The sequence below is a fragment of the Oreochromis aureus genome, linkage group 1, assembly GCF_013358895.1.
Source record: "Oreochromis aureus strain Israel breed Guangdong linkage group 1, ZZ_aureus, whole genome shotgun sequence".
Taxonomy (NCBI): Eukaryota; Metazoa; Chordata; class Actinopteri; order Cichliformes; family Cichlidae; genus Oreochromis; species Oreochromis aureus.
The window spans coordinates 10,849,117-10,867,844 of NC_052942.1; the positions used below are offsets into that span (position 1 = coordinate 10,849,117).

At 39.1% G+C, this 18,728-nt stretch overlaps 1 protein-coding gene across 1 annotated transcript; it reads right to left on the reverse strand.

Annotated features, from left to right (window-relative positions):
* Positions 1–251: 251 nt before the first annotated feature.
* lingo1b (leucine rich repeat and Ig domain containing 1b) lies at positions 252–17,072 on the reverse strand. Its single transcript, XM_031751508.2, has 2 exons — positions 16,795–17,072; positions 252–3,793 (listed from the first exon to the last, which is right to left on the reverse strand). Exons 1-2 carry the CDS (start codon positions 16,804–16,806, stop codon positions 1,934–1,936), a joined length of 1,872 nt encoding a protein of 623 aa, XP_031607368.2. The 5' UTR covers positions 16,807–17,072; the 3' UTR covers positions 252–1,933.
* Between the last annotated feature and the right edge of the window lie 1,656 nt (positions 17,073–18,728).

Genomic DNA, 18,728 nt, shown 5'->3' on the forward strand with positions numbered 1-18,728 from the left:
ACATATACCATATCTGTGAAAACTGGACATCTATAGGCCATGATATGGCACTAGTTCTCAATGCACTGTAAGATTTTATGGGCCTTTGGCACCCACCAACATCAAACACCTAAAAATGAAGTTGTATTCTATTATCTAAAAGTGTGCTCTACTGTGTGCCTCCTACAGAGACTCTGTAAAGATTATTTGTAGCATAGGATACAACTCATTTGAATTCATTTATAGTACATGAGGATAAAATAAACACTCCATAGTATAAAATGTTCTTTATTTTAATAGAATTTCCATCTGTCCATCCATTCAGTCAAGTATATTAAGAGTTAATGAACACATTATCTTCAGAGCAGACGTCAACTGTTAACGTAATTAGACAATGTAAAGTCCTTATGAGGCATAAAACTCCATTTTGTACCAAAATACTGAGTATTGCTCAGCTGAATGCTGGAAAATGGGTACTTAAGGCAACAAATTAATAATGCCACCACTTTTCATATCTAAGGTGACAATAAAATCTCAGGACTTGGATCAAGTGCTCATGACTCTTAAGCTGCCAAATAGGTAAACGAATACACTTTTTATTATTTGATGATAAATTGTTACTAGAGTAATGTGAAGACAGTCGTCAAATACCATTCTTTTTCAGTTTAGTTAAATTAAAAACTGGTTATTTAATCTGCTCTTTAGATTTTAATATGTTCAAAACCCAGCCATCAAAAGCATTCATATTGTGCCATAGCGTAATGTACAAGGAAGAATAAAATACAGGAAAAAATATGTATACCGCAACAAGTCAATACATTTAATGACAAACTTCCTTTTGTTGGCTGAAAGGAGCACAAACTGTGGCTTATTTTTCTTATTCAGTGTGTTAACATGCACACTTCTAATTTGACCATCACCTGGTAAAGGAAACACACCAGGTATTGAAACTTTCTGACACAGTAAAAATGAGCCAGTTCACAAAAATGACTTGTCTGTGACAATTAATTGCGATGCAGCCTAGCATCTGAAGTGTTTAGACATGGCTTCTAAAGGAAAAACATAGCAGAGAACACAGAGAAAACTTCAAAACACAATTTAATGATTTTGGAAAATAGTTAAAAGGCCACAGCTCACTGACACACAGCAGGTGGTGAAGAACACTTACTTCCTCTGTCTCTAACCTGCCAACTGATTCTTAATGATGTTTAAATTTCAGAGAAACGGGATGCAAAAATGTGCTTTCTGGTAAAATTACAACTTCTTTGTCCTGATATGACCTTCTGATTTTTTTTTATACTTACTGTGTGTAAAAATGACTTGCTTCTTTATCTGTCAAATTTAGCAGTGTTAACTATTCTCACTTTCTTCTGCTTTTTCTGGATATCTAAAATTAAAAATATCAAGTCTTACTTGTCAGCTGCTAGTGATGGGACAAAAGGAAGCAGCTTTCAACTTTGCCCTGTAAGAAGCAGAACCTGGGCTCTAATAATGGGTTACTGTGCTTTGTTTATCCATCAAAGCAGAAATCAGCAAACAGGAACAAGATGCTAACAACAAGTCCTTTTTCTGCTGATAGAACGACCTGCAGGTTAATCTCCCAGTCCTTCCAGATAGTAATCCCTCTATCTTGTAAACTGTAGTCCATGTGCTTTGTTTAAAATATTGCCTCAATTTTGTTAGACACACAAAATTAATGAGTGCATGTTAACATACTGATTGAGTATTGCCAATACAAATTTACAGAAATCAGAATATTTCAAATTCACACGTTTTTTGTTTTGAAAGGTTCAGTCCCTGAAGTAAAAAAAAAAAGAAAAAAGTCTAGGGTATATAGTCAAGATGCGTTTCTGCTGTGCAATTTCTATCGCTCATAAAGAGAGTACATATTTGAAGCAAGTATAGTATGCATCTCGACTGCAGTTTGTAAGCTTACATGATGTCCTTTTGAGGTTCACATGATTTTCATGTTGAACTGTACTGGGGCCTCAGTTGGGCTGGCCTCCTCTGTTTCCTCTTTACGTGGCACATATTCAACCTCTATACTTGACTTTGTATTGTCTTTCCCTCTACTCCAGAGGAACAATATTACAAGACAGAAGAGGACCACTCCAAGGAAAGAGATAAATCCCATGGTGGTTGCAATAATAAGTGTCTTTACATCAAATGGAAATGGAACTGTGGCCCGGGTCACATTAGCACCTTCATCGCTAGGCTGGTTGGAAATGAAGGCAAATGTCTTGTTTGGTTGGTGGGGCCAATTCGGGGAGTAGCTATGCACAAAAAGGTGAGCAGCTTTGGTGTCGTTGCCTGCCGCATTGCTTGCAATGCACGTGTAGGTGCCATTGTCCTGGATTTGGGCGTAACGCACCTCCAAAGTACCGTCATTAGACACAGAAAGTCTTGACCTCATCGTTTTGGTACTGATGTATTCCTTTTTTGGGGACAGCCACATTATCACAGGAACTGGATCACCCTCAGCCTGGCAAGCAAAATGAACTGTAGTTCCTTCGTCTACGTGGCTTTCTTGAACCTTGTAATCCTCGATCTTTGATTTTTTGCAGTTGAAATAGTCAGGAGGGAGTATGTCTGGAAAATCCTTAAACTCTTTTCCTTGCACAACCTCTGGTGAAGCACACATGGGCTGTTGCCTGTTGAAGTTGAGCCTCCATCGCCGACGGAAGACCCAGAGCAAACGACAGTCGCAGGCCAGTGGGTTGTCATACAATGCCAGTGTCTCCAGGTTTCCAACTGAGTGAAAAACAGACTCCTCCAGAGTGCTCAAGGCATTGCTGGATACATTGAGTACACGGAGGTGGTTGAGACCTTTGAAGGAGTAGGGCTCAATGGCAACTAATTTTCCACCAGCCAAATGAAAAGCCTGGAGCTTCTGTAGATTGAACAGCTGGTTCCCTTCCACAGTGTGAATGGGATTGAAAGACAGATTGAGAAAACGAAGATATCTCAGGTGACTGACAGCTTGGTAGGGGATGACAGTAAGATTACAATTTGTGATGGATAATGAAGTGAGATTGAGTCCGAACAAGCATTTTGGGGTCATGGTATCCAGAGAAGGCATGTGAGATATCTCCAGTACTCTTAGTCGATATAGCCTCTTAAAGGAGTAATCCCTTATGACAGTGACGTTGAGATAGCGTAATCGAAGTGACAACAGGTTATGCAAATGGCTAAGGGCATCAGTGGGCACTGAGGCCAGATTGTATCCCTCAATATTGAGACTTTCAAGGTTGCTGAGTCCATGAAATGATCGGGGTGAGATAAAAACGAGGTCATTGTCACCAACTTCCAGAGCCCTCAGGTTGTACAACTCCTGGAACATATAATCGAGCAGAATGACAATTTTGTTCTCACTTATATCCAGCTGGGTGAGGTTGTTCAGGCCTGTGAACACCCCTAGCTGAATAAGCTTTAGCTCATTGTTGCGCAAACCTAGCGTCCGAAGGTTCATGAGGTTGCCAAAAGCCCCAGGCTCAATGGAAGAAATTGCGTTTTCGTTAAGTTGCAGTTCCTCCAGCTGAGGATAATTAATGAACTCCTCAGGCCCCAGGGTCTTCAGACGGTTCTTGCTGAGGTCTAACAGCCTCGTTTCAGTGGGGATGCCCTCAGGAAGACTTGCCAGTCTCCGTCGATGGCACACGACTGAACGCTCCTGAGCGTTGCAGTCACATCTGGAAGGGCAACCAGTGGTGGAGCCAGAAAGGACGGTGCCCAGCATCAGGAACAGGATGGGCTGCCAGCACGCCACCAAGTAGCTGTGCCCTCCTGCCTCTCCAAACACCATCCTACTGCTTACCTGTAGAAACATGGGGGGAAAAATGGATTTTAGTAATTAAAAGGTATGTGTATTTACATAAGTTTACATTTCTCTTAAAGTAATTGTCTACTTTTCATTAAAAATAAAGAAAGCACAGCAACACTGAAATGTTTTCCTATATAGAAAAAGAAGTGTTGAAATCCCATTCACACTATGTGGGGCATATTTTGTCTCCTTTTTGCAAAGTCAGTGGAAATCACAGTTTCACTTGTATGATTTTATCTGCACAGCTTCACAAAGATATAAGCCGCCTACCCCTTTTCCTTGCGTATAATTTCATTATAGTGACTTTCCTCACAAGTAATGGAATTATCCAATCAATAAAAGGGCTTGGTCACACAGTGTAACAATCCTGCTGTGCTTCTGTCTTCAGAGTGCGCCGAAGACAATTACTGCAAATATCAGTGACACGTTGTCTCTCCACGTAGAAACATTTTTTTTAATCAGACAAAAATGCTGTGGTACATCTTTAAATGGCTCCCCCAAACATCCCATGCTGTTGCTAAGCTGTTGACCTTGAAGTGATATAAAACACAGATTGCTGCCAAGTGGTGATAGATAGAGAGAGGAGGATTGTCAGAGGACTTTAAAACCTTATTTGATTTTGACTCAGGGGCACTTTAACTTGGTAAAACTTTCAAGCTCTACTTCTCACATCAATCACGCAATTTAAGTCACAGCTCTATCTGTGGGATACAATCTTCAAAGAGCTTGAAATAAAGTGATTTTGTCAGTTCATTTTGTTGACATTGGTGGCCTCACCTCTATTTTGGTTGATAATTAATCCCTTATATTTGAATGGGGAAGAAAAAGCATCTAAGTGCCTAAAGTTGTGATATACAGTAAATATATGAATAAAATATCACTGTGTACTATGTGATACACCATGTAGTATATCTCTAATACATTTGAAGTAGGAAATAAAATTTCACATAATTATCAAATGATTAAAGAGAAATATCTTTGTGGGGGGTTTTTTCTTCTCAAAAAGTAGGATAGTTCATTATGAGAGGTTAATAGTCTGTGTCTTAATATTCATCATGTTGTCATAAGATGTGGAAGATGAATAAGCATTCCAGATCCTGTTCTCTAAGCCATTTACCACGAAACAATGTAATGTTAAAATGCTTCAGGTTTTCTGTGCAGTGAATTTTGGGACCTGCCTGACTATCTTACCATGCAGTAACAGTTTTTAAAAAAACATCCAACTTTTTAGTGAAGTTCTTTTTTCAGTGTAGCAATACAAATTACACCTCTTATTTAATTAAAATCATGGATCTGAGGCGGCTTGGATTGTGGTCTGAGTAGTTCCAATGGGAAAATAATTGCAGCCTCCATTTTCACTTCCTCCAGAACTGTTCATTCTGCTGGCTGCTTATGTCAGACGCTATGGGCGCCAGTCCAGCGTGTATGGGGATTTGTAAAAAATAAAGAAAAAAACATGCTGTCAGAAATAGGGGTCATCCAATTATCAGATCTGATATTCATATTTTTTTTCCCACTATTATGCTGTTAAAAAACTATTCTTGATAAAGTGAATTACTTTAAAGTGGCTTTCGTGCAGTTGCCTCTTTCTGCAGTCACCGCTCTGTGATCTATTTGATTGGCTACGAATCCCAAATAATAGCCTTTCCATACAGATGGCTAAGGGCAAAGAGCACAGACCAGAGCAAGTGAAGGTAGGCTTCACAAATGTACGTAGCCATCAAGTATAGCGATGCAGATGTCAGGTATAGCAGTGCATTCTTATCTCAGGGCGTCAAATACTGTTATTTTGACAAAGATGACAAAGATATGCACAATGTTATCTGTGCTTTTACACTTGAGTTGTTGCAGTATTAAATGAAGAGAGATAAGAGTATTTTTGTGTTTTTATGTTTTTTTCTAGTTGGTATCTAAAACCGAACAAAAAGCACCACACATTGGAAATCTGTTATTGTTGTGGGTTACACAGCAGACAATGGAATATTCTATGCTATGCTTATGCTAGCTGCTAAGCTAGCACAAGGTATCCCATATGCTTAAGGAATAAGATAAACATGCTTTTCTAGAACAATGAGCCAAACACAGTACAACAAACATGGCATTTAATGAGCAATAAAAGCATCAGAACAGTAAATGATCAAGAAGAAAAGCAAATGCTTCTGCTAGATAATTAGAGATAAGCCTTAGTATACTGGGAGTCTCACATTTCTTCTGCCATAGTTTAGTCATTTAGGAAGAGACACGGAACATTAATGAACATAACCACTTCCATCACATGTTCCATCATGTGAATTTTGCAAACTTTAAACATACATGATCATTTACGGCTATACTCGCTGATAAACTGACTAAATATTTGAAGAAAACATAGAAAAGCACAGACAAAAGGACATAAGCAGTGGCAATTTGTGTGACACTTCTTCAGGTTAGCACAGCATGCACATATCCAGATGAAGTAATCATTATTAGTCTCGTTTTGAATGACAGCTTTTTCTGCTATAATGTCAAAATGAATTAATTTGGGCTTTCGGTTTTTCAACATTTTGACAAGACTGTAATATTTTGCAGCAAATACGTCAGTTATTGGTGTTAATTACTAAAAACTGATACTGGAAACAGCTCTAAGTAATAAATAAATAACTGAAATGAAAATAGGTTAATCCTTGACAGAATGGACACTTATTTCTTGCATTTACAAATTGACTGCACGTAGCGTCTTACAAAAAGTTGGCAAAATATGTTCTAATATGGACAAGCTACATTGCACTGCATTTAAACCCCCAAATCCCATTTAGAATGTAAGCACATGTTAAACTTTTATCCACTGTGTCAATTTCTAAACCTTAGATTGTAGTGAAATATTATCAAGACGTAACACGATTATCTGTTTGGCCCCAAATATGATTTTAATCTTGTCGAGAATATGAATGAAGATGAGGTATGCCGATGTCACTGCTGATCGAAAACAAGCAAGCTTGAATGCAGTGGTGTTTTTTTTCTTACTTTTTAACCAGAGTATCATGCATAATTTATGATTCAGCGTGTAGTAAGGGCAAGGGTACTATCTGTGTAATCTGGCCTTACAGTCCATATCTACTCACTGTATCACCACCTCATTTTGACCTTGAGCTGGAACTCTGGAAACAAAAGCTGGGAAATAAGCTCTCATCTGCAATCCTTGTTTGTAGTTTATAGTCTTTACATGTTAGCGTGAGCTTTAAAAAAATACTCTCTCCTTTGAGAGAATTTTATCCCTTGATCTACTGTTTCACATAGTCTTTGTCTTGACCCTGATTATTTCCATTCTTGTTTTGAAAGCATTGTGTAGGAGGAGAATATGAGTGGACAAGCCTTTTCTCTTCTGCCCTTTTATGACTGCTTGCATTTTTCTCTGCGGACCTCTCACCCTGTCACAGTCTTCTCTCAAAAGCATGTCTGGGCTCACCATTAGTCTCTTGTTGCCTTGAATCGCTGCATCTCCTCTCTTGTGGTGCTGTGTGGTTTGATATAGGGAAAACTGAGAGAAAGGTGTGCACTGCTAATGGGTCACTGAATGTCTCCAAGTAGCATACAGAAAATTGACCTATATGCATCAGTGCATACATGCCCTTTAGCTGTTTTTAGTTATTGTTAAGTAACTATTGTGTGGCATAATGTTAGAAGGTCTGTTGGAGTATTTACATTGAAAGGATGCTTCAGTGTTTTAAATAGAAAGGTTATTAAACCTGTTCTACTTTTTTTTCTTCACTAGAGGTGGGTAAAATACTGTCAGTTGTAGCATCAGTGTATTTGGCTAGATTTGCTAGTTTGTTTCCATGTTTCTAATCCTTAAGCATATAAGCTTGGGTCTTCAAGCTTTTTTAAGATTTTTGTCGTTTCATCCTGGATAGTGGCCCTGAGTGTGTGTGTCTGTATATTCTCAACAAAATATCCCTAACTAACCTAGATGCAGGTTTGGCGGTGGTTAGCTATCTCCAGCTTGCTGCTATCTTAACTTATCCATAAGGATAAGCTTATAAGAAAGGTCTGTGTGCAGTCTTGCACTGCTCGAGTTTCTTTTTTTTTGCTGCCATCTTGAATCACCAATACAGCTTGAGTTTGTAGACTATATTCCTTAATATAATAGATGATTTTGCTTTTTGCACTTATTGATGCACCTGCATTATGGACACGGATGATGTGTCTATATTTTCAACATAGCAGAGAAGTGCTGTTTATTGATCCATTTTTGTAGAAGTGTTTGAAACTGTGATTAAATTAGAGTTAATGTCCTTTTCCGTGAAAGTTTGATGTACTTTTATTCTAACCATACTCATGTAAAACTGTATTTAGTAAGGCCAAATAAAGACTTTTGTTTATTTTAAAATTAAACACAATTTATCTTGTTCAGCTGTCATTTTTCAGTGCGTGTTCTTAACAGTGTTTTACTGTTGGGTTACCTATAGCTTTGGTTCTGCTTATTACTGCTGTGAACAATCTGCTTATTAGCATCCTTTTTATATATAACTTGTTTAGTGGCAAACATATCCCAAACAACTTTTGCTATTCTGCAATTGTTTAAAGAACAGCAAGAATAAAAGAAAAAGCTACAGCTCAGAAGCAATAAAATAAACACGTAGGATTAAGAAATAAAGATTGCCTCCACTGGCACGTTTGTGTTCAACTGACAATAAATTGAAAGCAAACATTTAGATGCCAAAAAGCAAATAAATAAGAGAACCTTATGGGCTACGTGGAAGTGAAGAAGTGTTTGTGGGAGATAAAAGCAGACATGTCTTTTAGACTATCCAGAGACGTATTTTAGGAGTGTGAACTTCACCTGCAGTTCAGTTTGTGATACCTTCTGTGTTCTGTTGCATACTTTAATTATCGAGACCAAAGGTTCTTCTTTCATTAATTGTATAACAAAATCAAAATGAATTACAATTAATTGTAATTAATGAGTTTACACATATCTCAAAGTTCAGTGATTCATGATTAGCATGGAAATGTTTAAATGGAAGCATACACTGATAGCACTGAGCCTGACATGATATTCATTGACCAGCAATAATATTAGAATAAATACTTGCTGGGTGAACATAAACATCTCAAAAGTGTTTTAGAGTGAATGTTGCCAAATAATCAGCACCCTCCAGAAGGAGTTAGATACGAGATATCCTGTGAAAACAAATCCCCCATGGAAAGTTAAAAGTAACACTCCCTGCAAACCTAAAAAGAAACTGCATAGCCTGATTATCCACCATGCCAGGAAAAAATGCTTAAAGAAGGACAAAATAGTTCAGTGCATGGGAACTACCCTTGTTGACATGCAGAAACACACCTGGGTCAGCAAACTCGAGCTTTCTATTTTTGACAGAAGTGTACTCTCGGTCTCAGATTTTCAGGCAGAAAGGCATTTTTGCCTCAGAAGTTGCTTCAATGAAGACGTTCCTGCGCTAAATTTTGGTAAAAGACTGTCCCAGGAGGAGTTTAGGTAATTATAGTGATCACTGAGCGGGACATCAAAGTGCACAAAAACTTTTCCAGGCAACGGTTCATGCAAAAAGTAAAGTGTATTTAGAGTATGTATTAACCTGTGCCAAATTTATGTCTTTGTAATGCGCAGTAAATCACCCACTGCTTGCTAAACCCAAGACAAAAAGTCCTTGCAGTGATTCCTAAGGGACCTACATTACTCCAGATCTACCCCATAATCCATCATAACAAGTAATAAGAAGTCAAACAACTGCAAAATCCATGACAGTAACACCTGGAACTTTTTCTCAGCCAACTGGTTTCATGGAGTGCTTTCGTGGAATTTTGGATATTCTGGGTCCTTTATACTAGACTAAAACCTAAATGTGTTTCTCCAACAAATTCGAGCAGGGACTGACACTTAAGCATTCATGACGAATACTGTAATTTTCAGTTTGACAGGTGACACTGTAGATTAATGGCCTTAAAGATGGCAAGGGACATAAAGCGATCACAGCAGCATGTTCTCTACCAGCAACTGTGCCTAATAGAACAGAAAATAACGATGTCTAGGCTTTCCATCCAACTCTGTCTATTGTGGGGTACCTTTACTACACTCTGACCAACACAGAATTTATCCAGACTGTGGCTTGTAGTAGTGGTGGCAAGCCAATAAATATATATTTAATACATGCACACTTCTAAATCCTGTTTGTGTCATCATTTGGCTCAATCAGACATAGTATGAGAGCCTAAAACTAAAAGCAAACATTTACCTTTCCATTTGCAGCACAATAAACCAATAATTCATGCAGTCTTTTAACAGTGCTCACTTTGATGCGTGGTGCTTTTGATCATGTATGCTTTACTGCTGCAAAGGGATGCCCCTTGAAGAACCTCATCAGGACCACCACTATGCTCAAAGGCACCCCAAGGGTTATGGCCAGTAGCAAGTTTGCATAAATTGCATCGTTGCAAATGTTCATCCACTACACTGCTGGTGTGGAAGTAATCATCTATAAGGCCTCTGTCATCCCCTGTGTGGTCAGTGGACGAGACTAACCTTATCACTTTTGATCTTAGTGAACCCTATTCAGTGGACCCTTTTTTTTATGTTAAACACCTACGGATAAAGACTATTTTGTCTACTGGTACCAGTATTTTCTTGATAATGAATTAAGTCAGGTAATTTTTATATAAAACCACTTTCAGCTTAATGCCGATTTGAACCCATGAATTACATGAATTGAGCCCCTCACAGACCACAACAGTTCAATTCTGTTTATTTTCATTTAGGAGTTACTGTTTGGAGTCCAGGCTTGGAGGCATGCGCAAAAAGGGAAATCTAAAGCGAGTTCTGAACCTCCACCTACATGTCACACCCTGAAGAAGACTCCTGCTGAAACATGTGGGTGTCAGTCATGCTTGAATAAAAGCTTTTTTTTCCATGCTTTTATTCAAGCATGACTTTTATTTGAGCTATGTGAATAAAAGCTTAAATTTTACTGTCTTGGTTTCTGTTAACCTCAAGGTTTGCATTAATATGACTGATATTGCAACAGTGGTGTCAGACTTTGCTTTTAAATATTACCATTAGACATTGCCCAAAATGTTAAACTCCTACACTGGAGTGTGTACAAGAAGGGAGCAGGGCTGTTTATAGGAAAACTAAAAATAACTGGGTCATGATCGGTTATGGAAAAAATGACTTGGCTGAAACACATGATATAGATTTATAATTTCATTTGAAATTGCGGATTAAAGACATAAAACATGAGATCGGGATGGCAAACATAGATACACTGAATTGTAATCAACTGTTATTGTACACCCGAGTCTCACAGCAGTTTGTGAGTTCCTTTAATCTATTGATTTTCCTACATTATATTGGGTCCTTGAAAATGATTTTTCATCAGTCCGCCCTCATGCAGTATGTACTGATTACAAGGCAAGAAAAGGTATGGATTTGCATGCTGAAGTCTGATGATAGAGGAGCAATTTTTCTTGACTTTAGGCAATCCAAGTTCAAATCAAACATTTCACATGTTGTTAATTGAAAAATATGCTGCTTGGTTTGTGTTAGGCATCAAAAATTACCATTTGGTTCATTTTAGAATAAAATAGGGCTTGGTTTAAAATACAGCAATTGTCACATTTTGTAAAACTTTGTATTTTTGGTTGGCATGTTGAGTCGTGATGCTGTGTTGATGGTCCTGTCGCGAAATATGTTTCCTTTTGAAATGGATTGCTTACAAAATCATGCTCACTGACACCAAAAAACGTAACAGCTCATTTCTCAAATATCCATGAGACCAGGCTGAAATGTAATATATTAACTTCCAACACTGCAATTGCTAGAGGGGTTGATTTGAATTTTGCTTTTTTTGAAAAACAAAACAAAACAAAAACACACTGTTTTGCAGAATTGCTAGTTTACAGTCAGTTAAAAATAAAGCTGCTATCTGAAGCAGCCATTGGATTCAGAAAGTAGACTTAAAAACAAAGTCATAGCTCAAGAGCCTTCACGTACTTTGGTGTTCCTATGAGTAATGTGAGCCAATACCACATTGCCCAAGGCTGACCCATGGTTACTTACTCATTCTGTATGCATTTGGATTCTTTACTTGGATTTTTCTAAATGGTCCATTACGTACCCTCATTCTGGAGTCGGCTTGCCCTTTTTTTAATGAGTGTCTTTGGGTACCTATATGTCTGACTGGCTTTACCTACCACTCTACTCTCCAAAGCATACTCTGGTCAGGTACCTTAAAATCAGTGTGTGGGAACTTCTATGCTAGAAGCTTTTGAGCTGTGAACAGCTGCCTACAGCTTTATGGGCAGGCCAGTGAGAGCCAGAGGCACACAGGCAGACAGGCTGATGAACCAATACAATTAACTGAAAGAGAATGAAAGCTGCAGACAGCGCTGTTCGTTCTCATTTTACAGTGTCATTTGATTTTGTGCTAATATGGGAAATGTCATTTAAGAGAGATTTAATTTGCTACTTAAAGACATTTTCCTTATATTTTTTATCACACTATTTTAATTGCTAATTTCATTTTTTTATTTAATAACGTTAAGAGCTAATCACATCTTGTTTGACTTTTTCTGGCTTAATAGCAAAATCAGCGAGATCCACAGCGAAGGCTGATTTAAAAAAAAGATCCTTTCCAGGAAAGAAATCTAGAATATACTTAACCTATTACATGGTATTGCCATGCAGATGGGTTTCTTGGTTCAGTGACAGTCTAACAGTAGTACTACAAAAGAGGTTCTTTCTTCATTAACACCCATTCATCCTGAAAGTCAAGTAGGATGAGCTCGAAATTACACAAACCTTTATCCCCTACCCGCCATTTGGGAATATGAGATGTTTGGGATGAAACTGAAAAGAAAGGGCTAGGTTCCATGCTAAAGGCATTTTACAGCAGACAAGCCTCTTATAGGCCATCATAGAAGGCACAATGAGAGATTTTGAGAGATTTTCTCACAAAATCACTTGGGCAAGTGGCTACAGTACAAATATGAAGTTAGAGTGCCTTAAGATTCCAGAGGCTTATCTCTTCACTGCCCTAGTCCTTACAATTCTAAGATTACAGAAATATAGATCAGTAATCCACTGTCCTGTTTACAATGTAGAAAAAAGACAACTGGTTTCAGACAAGAAAGATTTTCTCTGTGATCAATTCCATTAATTCCGACTTCATATCATTGTAAGCCATGTTATACTTGGGCTTGAGGCTGCCAATATGCAAGAAGATGAAACAACCTCCGTCCTCCATCCTACTAGCCCCTGACTGGCTCATATTTTGCATAAAGCTGTTATTATCAAATTTAAATGAGGAAGGCTGCTGCAGAGCAGCAGAACTGTGACCTTCTGAATATATTTGTAGAACGCAAATTTGACTATCCTGTGACAGATCTGCCTTTGTCTGTCACCTCTCCATCCAGCAGACACTGTATAAACACATAGTCTGACAGTCTTCACCACAATCACTTCTGCAATTTCGTCTTCAGTGTAGCTGATGGTGCCCATTATGCAGCAGCATCTTCATTCAACACGGATCTTGCTTTAGAAAATGTTTTAATAGTAACACCCTAGATGTTTTCTGGCTGTTTTCTGGGACATCACAAATGAACTGTTATGTGGAGGAGTGCCCTGATTTTAGCTGTAGTGAAACGGGCTTTCTTTTGAACCCAGTATCAAAGATCAGAAAGAAGAGGCTTTAAATAAAAATGTAACCATTCACAAAGTGCAAGGCCATTTGTGGCATTCATTTAATCACAATGGTCCCTTTTGAATGTGCTCGCAAATATAGCTTAATTATAACTTTATCCTACATATGTTTTCTCAGCTTCTTTAGTATTTTATTTGAACTGGGGAAAACTGTAAATTCACTATACAACAAACACCTTAGCTTTGATGATCTGCTCTTGATCTTACTGTCAGAAAAATAGTGTTTTCAGGATTATATACACATGACTACATCGCAGATTATTAAACATGTGATAACGTGGAACAAAGCAGTGTGAAAAAGCAGAGTCTCTTTGATTGTGCTTACTGGGTTATATTTTGTTTGGAATGGAGCTGATTGTAGCATGTGTGCTGCTCTTGTCTTTATTAAGGCAATTTTATGGGTTATAAGGGTAGCCAGTACTGCCCAATCTAATATATCAGTAGCTGCCTGGGAAGGAGAAATAGTCGGAAAAGAAGAAAATATGCTCATTACACATGTATTTGTTGCGGATCACAAACTAACATAGGATATCTCTCCCTTGAAGCTGTTTACTTGTATGAGATCATAATTTTAAGGAGGTGCTGCAGATCAGTAACATGTTCCCCTGAAAACATTTATATATATTACCAATAAAATATGCCAACTTGTAGGTCTAAATGATTATTTTGGCTTGTTTGCCTCTGACTTCACTGCAACCAAAGTGCCTTTGTTGGCTAAAACTAATCAAAACCGTGGTCCCTGGAGTCAAGCTGTTGGATTCCACCATCTACTCTATCCACCCTTCTGCAAAACCAGTGTGGGAGCGCTTCATTCACTCACTAAAACATTGCCCCTGAAAGGAATCCGGCCAGCTATTTTGCCAGTTAGAAGTAAATTAGATAATGCTGGAGAATTTTAGAAGCATGGTTTCTTGGTAGCACTTGATTGTGTTTTTATTGAGATGTCACCATAAAGCAAGTTTAGAGTCCTCTTTGTGCATGCATCTTGTTTCAGTTATAACAATTCTGTGAATGCATTGATACACAGAGTAACATTGCAAGTTTGAGAAGAAGATCCAAAAATTCCATCCACATTTTTTGATCTCATACCAATCATTTTAAATATCTGCTGAATGTACCCTGCTCAGTAAATCCAAGTTCCCTGTGGCTGTGATAGAGCTATGATCATCTCAGAGCGTGTGTCTTTTCACCCATTAAGTCATACGCATGCATACGTCTGTCAGGTACTCTGTCGCTGCCTTTAACATTCAGAGAGAGGAATATAGTTTACAGTTAATATGAACAACTAAATGAAATGACTGATCTGATCAATACAACCTGTTAATGGCAGCTACGCTGTAAACAATGCTTAAAATAGTTACTGATTTGAAGACTGGTGTCACATTATTATCCCATCAAATCCTTATTATTTAGTTACAAAGAGGTTTGCCTGCAGTCGTATTGTTTTCTTAGTCATGTCATAGTCCTTCCATTTTCACCATCCTAGTAAATAAAAGCTTTTTTTGACTAAGTAAGGAAACTGTCTGGAAATGTCTTTCTGGTGCCTTATCTTTTTAGACTCCTAAAGCAAGGCAGCTAATTGTTTTCTGCTTTAACTGTTGCTTTGGATGCTTAGCTAGCATCTAATTTGAAAAGAAGCACACATTATTTCAGTGCCACTGGCTTCCACTGGTTTGTCATGTTGCCATTTTTTTTGTGGCTGAAATATTGAGTCTCTCATTAAAGCCTGGGCCATTACTCAGATGGTTTGAATAGCAAGTCTGACACACGCAGGTGCCTACAGAGTTAACAGTTACAGCTGTTTCATATCTGGGCTTCACAATGTAGGCACTGAGGTATTACAGAAACATTCTGAAATGTGCAAATTTGCCAATCATTGTTAATTTCACTGGAATCCAGGACAATAATAAAGTGTTGCTATACAGATAGAATGTGAGCATATATGATACGCAATCTGTGTATTTCACAGCACAGTAACACGGAGCAAAATACTCAGGCAAACAAAACAAAACCGATACTGACAATATGTGGCGTGGATTGCTGAATAACTGTGTGAACAGTAGCAGTGACAGATTCAATCACCCAGCTGTTCACCAGCTATAATCAGACATCTCAGTCCTAAACGTGCCTCGCTTATTTCACTTCGTCAAATTAGGCTTGACTACTTTGAAGCTGCGGCCGTGCACACAGTGACAAGCATAAATATCAAACACCCCCCATCCCAACCTCAAAAGTAGAGATTCAAATCAGCCACTCTAACCTGATTACAGGGACCCAATTAAAAGCTTTGTCTAGCTCATAAAATGTTGACGTGAAGAGCAGAGCCTATCAGCCCATCACTCAGAGATTGTCGGGGGTCTGTGGCTCAGAGAGGTTGTTAGCACTGTTGAAAACAGAGAGGAAGAGTCCCCCCCCCCATACCATTGCTGTCTGCCTGCTGAAGCATTGCAGCCATGATTACGAAGATGCAAATAAAACAGGCAATAAAAATTAAAACTGAGCGATCGTTTGTTTGACCTGCATAAATAATCAAACAAAGTCACCCCCCCCCACACACACACACACACACACGCACACACACATATCCCACGCCCACCCTCTCCATCAACACTGCCCGCCATCCATCTGCTGAATGTAACCTGTAGCAAATCAAGCACCTGCATAGGATCCCTCTTTTGCCACTGGAAATGGCCAACAGCAAACTGCTGCCGAGAATGTGTAAGTGTCAGTCTGGATGAGTTTATTGGCATTTGAAGGAACACGAATGCAAATGAGCAGACTAGGAAGCAGCAAGAAACCAACCTGGCAGAGCACAACACACACTCTATTGCTCAGATTCACACCTTTATTTGGGCTCTAAAGAGCCAGGAAGCCAGGATATATGAGTTGGATTTTTGGGGTTTTTTTATGGATCCATCCAAACTCTCAGAGTATAATGTGTTCAGTGTGCACTACACATTCATATACTCACACCATGGGAGATATTTGAGCTTCATATTGAACAGTGAGATGTTATAAGCACACACCATATGTGTGTGTGTTCCCTCAGTACAAACCCAGATTGAACAGAAAAACAGCAAAATGAAATCCATCTGAATGACAAAGCACAAATAACAATTGGACTTCTCCTAAGAGTATAATTCTTATTCTTTATATCCCCCACCACATTTGCATATGATACACAGTTTTATTCTTGACATTAATTTGCTCCCTGGCGATCCTCTGGCCCCACCACTGCACCATAATAAATCTGATCCAATGACTCAGTGCTCAAAGCCCACCATAGAGACAGAGTACTTACCAGGACTGTCATGCAGAGAATTCTAATTCAGGCAGCTCCATGTTGCCAAGGAAATTCAAAATGCCTCCGAAAGCATGGAGACAGGGATGCAGGATTCAAGACAGGCTAGATTCAAATGGGAAAGAGGGATATATGCAGAGATGTGAATCCCTTGTCTGAGGGGCATTTGAGAAAATGCCTCCGTCCTCTCCAGATGCGCTAAATCCGGCAGCACTGATAGGCTGACATGTAAACACACAGGCAGCTCTGCTGGCTCACACACGCTCACATACATGCTGCACCTAGCAGAGACAGAGAGGAAGAGGGAGGGGCAGCTGATGAGAGAGGTGGAAGGAGGAGCTGCAGTGCACTGGGAGAATGAGAGGCTCAGAGCACAGGCAGTGAGGGGAGTTGAAAAGAAATGGAGAGAAATGTTCTCTGATTGCACTGGCAGCATCTCCTTTTGATTTTTGTTTACCGTACTTTTCCTATTTATGGAACGATCGGAATGATCTGGTTAACTGAATTACAGGGTGGTGCGTGAGAGGCAGAAATTCAGAGTAGTAGTGACAGAAGAGGAGGCTGGAGAGGGAGAAGTGTTAAAATATATATTTAAAAATATGGATGAAAATAAGGGGGAAAAGGGAGGCTTTGGTTATGAAGGGGAGGAGGGGAAAAATACAGGGACATAGGAGGAATTCATTTTTAGCAGTATATGCAAATCTCTCCTGTAATGACAGGCAACTTAAGACTTTTGAGGATAGGGATGGATAAGTTTCTGTTTTCAGGATTCCTTGCCAAAGTCGAGGATTATTGCCACCCACAATGCAAAGTGAGGTAATCATCAGACAAACTCACCTTTGCTGTGAGCACTGAGAGTTGGGGGTAAGAAGCAGCGGCTTAACGGTGCTAATGGGTATATGGAGCTGGCACACACATGCTGGCAGTGCCAAGGAGGCTCCACAGTCAGGGAGTGTTTACGGGAGATTAGAAGGCTCAGGATTTAGTGGAGTGGTGGTGGACATGAAGGGCTCCTACTGAATGAACCGTGTGACAAATGCTGTAAGTGTTAGAAAAGGAGACTTATGATTTATTGTATACATTGATTCTGTATGAAAGGGATATAGTTTCCATTCAAATACTTGAATTTTCTAGTCAGGTTGGGCTGGAGCCTGTCCTGGCTGTCACTGTACATCCTGGACAGGTCGCAAGTGCTAACACAGAGATTTGCTCTCACGTTCACACCTATGGCTGATTTAGAATGACCAGTTAACCTAACATGTTTTTGGACTGTGGGAAGCAGGCAGATTACCCAAGAGAGCCCACGCACACACGAGGACACCACCCTAGCCAGCCGGTGGATTCAAAAGAGGGCCTCAACCTCCCTTTTGCTTTAAATCTGTTAGACAAACAGCAGTACACGGAGCTGTAGACAGCCAACTGTGGTACATCTCGGCCGTACAATAAAGCATACGGAAGGGAGAGAGAATTATTTAGACAGTTGGAAAAGGCGACGCACTCCACACCAATACAACATAAAAGAAATTTATGGCTCATTTTGCCAACTAGCAGCTAATCTAAAAGAAATGACTTATGTCCCATGTAAGAAATAAAACCAAATGAAAGGTGGTGCTGAAGAAATTTGGATGACATCTGGGATAAGAGCCACCAGACATGGAGGGAGGGTGAATTAATTTCATTTTTTTTATAGTTTGATCAGTGTGACACCCACTATGGCCACTTAAAAAAAGATTGGACAGCTGATTGATGACATCTGCATTTCTATTCAATGGTGCTATGAATTCTTGTCTCCTAGCAGAAGAACTGTGTCGCTCACAGCCTATGATTAGTGAGAGACAGTAGTGTTCTTGAGACAATAAAATAATTGTGTGTGTGTATATATATATGTATGTATATGATTTTAGAGGATTCTGTTACACAAATTAATATCTGTA